Source organism: Hipposideros armiger, unplaced genomic scaffold (assembly GCF_001890085.2).
Source record: "Hipposideros armiger isolate ML-2016 unplaced genomic scaffold, ASM189008v1 scaffold_335, whole genome shotgun sequence".
Classification (NCBI taxonomy): Eukaryota; Metazoa; Chordata; class Mammalia; order Chiroptera; family Hipposideridae; genus Hipposideros; species Hipposideros armiger.
The window spans coordinates 1,768,361-1,771,727 of record NW_017731685.1 but is presented as its reverse complement, the minus strand read 5'-3'; the positions used below and the strand labels follow the sequence as shown (position 1 = coordinate 1,771,727).

General features: G+C 36.5%; 1 protein-coding gene across 1 annotated transcript in view; it reads right to left on the bottom strand.

Moving 5' to 3' along the window:
- The window catches only part of DOCK8 (dedicator of cytokinesis 8), a 216,545-nt gene that overhangs the window by 173,568 nt on the left and 39,610 nt on the right, over nucleotides 1-3,367 (bottom strand). The window contains exon 2 of the mRNA XM_019661089.1: nucleotides 1,863-1,965. Coding sequence (XP_019516634.1) covers nucleotides 1,863-1,965 — 103 coding nt within the window. The remainder of the gene's footprint in view (nucleotides 1-1,862; nucleotides 1,966-3,367) is intronic.

The window sequence follows — 3,367 nt, the reverse complement described above, 5'->3', positions numbered from 1 at the left end:
CAGTAAAGAGTTTTTCAGGCAGAAGGAAATGACCCCAGATGGAAGCACAGAAGTTCTGAAAGCAAGGAAGTACACCAAAAGGATAAATACATAAGTAAATCCCAATGATAGTGATTATACAAAATAATTATGATAATGATAATAATGTGAAGTTGAAAACATACATAAATTAAAATACATGTCAACAATAACACAAAAGGTGAGGAGGTAAACAGAGTATGTTCTAAAATTCTTGCATTGTTTGGGAAATGATAAAGTGCCAATTAATATTAGAATTCTAATATGTCAAGTACATATTGTTGTAATCTCTACTGAAACAAGAAACAGATAGAAAAAAATAAAAAACACAGTAAAATTATACATTTAAACTCAAATATATCAGTGATTATATTAAATATAATCAGGTAAATTCTTCAATTAAAAGACAAAAAATAATCAAATTACATAAAAAACTATGCTACTTACAAGAAACATACTTTATTTTTTTAACACACTTATTAAGGTATAATTGACATGCAATATACTGCATATATTTAAAGTGTATTTATAAGTTTGACACATGTATATACCCATGAAACCATCATGGCGTCAGGGCAAATAAGTTTCCTCATGCCCCTTCTTAATCTTTTACCTTTGCCCCCAGGTAACCACCAATTTGCTTTCTGTCATTATAGATTAGTTTGCATTTTTTTAGAATTTTATATAAATGGAATCATGCAGTTTATTTCTTTTTATTTTTTTTGGTCTGGCTTCTTTCATGCAGCATAATTATTTTGAGATTTATCTGTGTTATAGTGTATATCGATAATTGATTTCTTTTTATTATGCAGGAGTATTACATAGCATGCATATACCACAGTTTATCCAATCAACTCTTAGTAGACATTTGAGTTATTTCAGTTTTTGACTATTACAAATAAAGCTGCTATGAACATTCATGTGCAAGTCTTTATATGGACATATTCTTTCATTTTTCTTGGGTAAATGCCTAGATAAACTGTTTACAAAGTGGTGAAAAAAACTTCTGCAAAAATAGCCAAAAGAAAGCTGGTGCAGCTATAGTAATACCAGGCAAAAAAGATGTAAGACAAGAAGCATGACTAAAGATAAAGAGGAAGTTTCCTAAATGTCAAAGGTCAATCCATCAGAAAGATATAGCAATTCTAAACATGTATGTACCAAGTGATAAAGGCTTAAAGAACTGCAGGAGAGGAGAAATATCAAATCCACAATTATAGTGAAATATTTTTAACACACCTCTTTCAGTAAGTAATAGAACATGTAGATTTTAAAAATTAGAGATTTATAGAATTTGAACATGATAAACAAACGACCTAATTGACCTATACAGAAAAAACTACACCTAATGACAGAGTACACATTCTTTTTGTGGACATTGAACCATTTACCAAAATTGAGCATATACTNATTTTATTATATGTAAATTACACTTTCCAAGAAAATGATTTTTAAAAAAATTAAGGTTCAGAACTTGGCTGTTCAGGTTTGGGAATATATTTTTTCAACAAAAGCAGGTTACAAATCGTAGTAAGGTTCCAGGCTAATCTTCCCCCTATCCAAAATATGAATTATAATTTGGGTGAAATCAAGTAGCCCGGAAGTCCCAGAGACTTAAGAACCACACCCCTGGAGGTCCATGTTAGTCTAAGCTCTAGGTGAGGGAGGGAGGAAGGGAGGGAGAGAAGTGGTCTGACCTCAAAAAGTGGGTACAGAGCTAGGAACTGGTGGTTGGAGGTGTAAGGTAGCAGCGGGAAGACCTAAGGAAAATCAGGAAGCAAAAGCAAACACTGGGCACGTCGGCACTTGACCGTGCTCTAGGCAAACCTGTAACTCATACTTACTAGTTGAAGAGAGGGGAACCCAGAAGTATTGATGCTCTGTCGTTGGTAATGGCCGAGGTTTGGTGGGAGAGTAAACTGTTTCCTTATTTCCGCTGCAGAATACCTTAGGTTAAAAATAGAAAAATCTAAATGAAGTGGTTGTTTTCAAAAATCATTCCAATTATAGATACAATCTTTGGTGCCATGTTATAAAACGTTAGGCCTTGGCTGAGCAATTGGCAGAAGTGACTAAAATGTCGTCAGTGGCCTGTGGGGCAACACTGTAGCTTTTGTGTGATAATATATACACTTAAGAAGTTCACAGAGACCAGGATGCCTGCAATCATGGCTCCTGCCCAATACTGAAAGGATGACAGTATGAAGAGGAGAAAGAGCTTGAAGCCCACGGAAAAGATCCAGGGCACTTGGCTCCTTTTTCCCAGGCCATTCAGAGGCATTATCTACATGAGAACATCTGTCTCTGACTGGAATCCTTTAGGCCCTGAGTTGCCATTTTGATCCAGTCATTCTCCTTTCAAGCAGTTGAACCCTTCTGGTTATAACAGGAAACGCTACAGAACTGTTATATGAACATGTCTACCTCCCTGAGGGATCTTAGATACCACCTGGAATTCCAAAAACTGCATTTTTCCCAAACTGCTCCTAGTAGAGAGATGCTTGGGGTCACCCAAATTGGCATTGCTGAGCACTCAGCCAACATCACTGGTGGCCAGGATGGAGCACATGAAAGTTGTTCTCCATTGCCCACGCACACCTCCTGACATGAGCCTGCTGACCAGTAAGACCTTGGCTTACAAGCCTTTGGGCACTCATTTGTTCGTCATTTGTTTGGAACTCAGAACACATTTTCTCATGAAATCAGTTATTGGTGGTTAGAGTCTGAGGCTAGTTCACAAACGTGTATATAAACTACAATGAGGTCACTGTAGAATATGACTAGAAACTAACAGATTATTGAGGGTCAAATGGGATCATATATTTAAAACATGCTGTGTGCATTCAACAGAGGAATGCATAAATTTTTTAAATTGTAATTTTAAAATATAATATTTAAATATTATAAATAAATCTTATTATACTTTCTGCATTATAATGTGTGCTAGGGCATAATTACTCATTTTCCTGCATGATGAGGTTTCTGACAGGGTCTGGTCGGCTCCCAACCTTGGCAATGTGCTACATCCAGAGAGGAAGGAAACTTGTTCCAGTCCCACCTGTGGCATCCATTTTCCCACCTCAAGAGCACTTCAATTTCCTTTCAGGATATGCACACTCATGTTGTACATTGTCTAGCCATAACAACAAATCAAAGGGGTGGGCACATAAGCCAACACAGGGCAATAATCTCTCCTTCCCAGGATTCTAAATGATGCAAGGATACAAAAATGGAAAAAAATGGCTGGAGCACATTCACGCCAGTGGTGGTCCCTTCTCTTACATTATGATGCAATGATGTGTGAAACCCCACAGGAAGTTATAGCACCCCATATTAATTGTACTCTTTA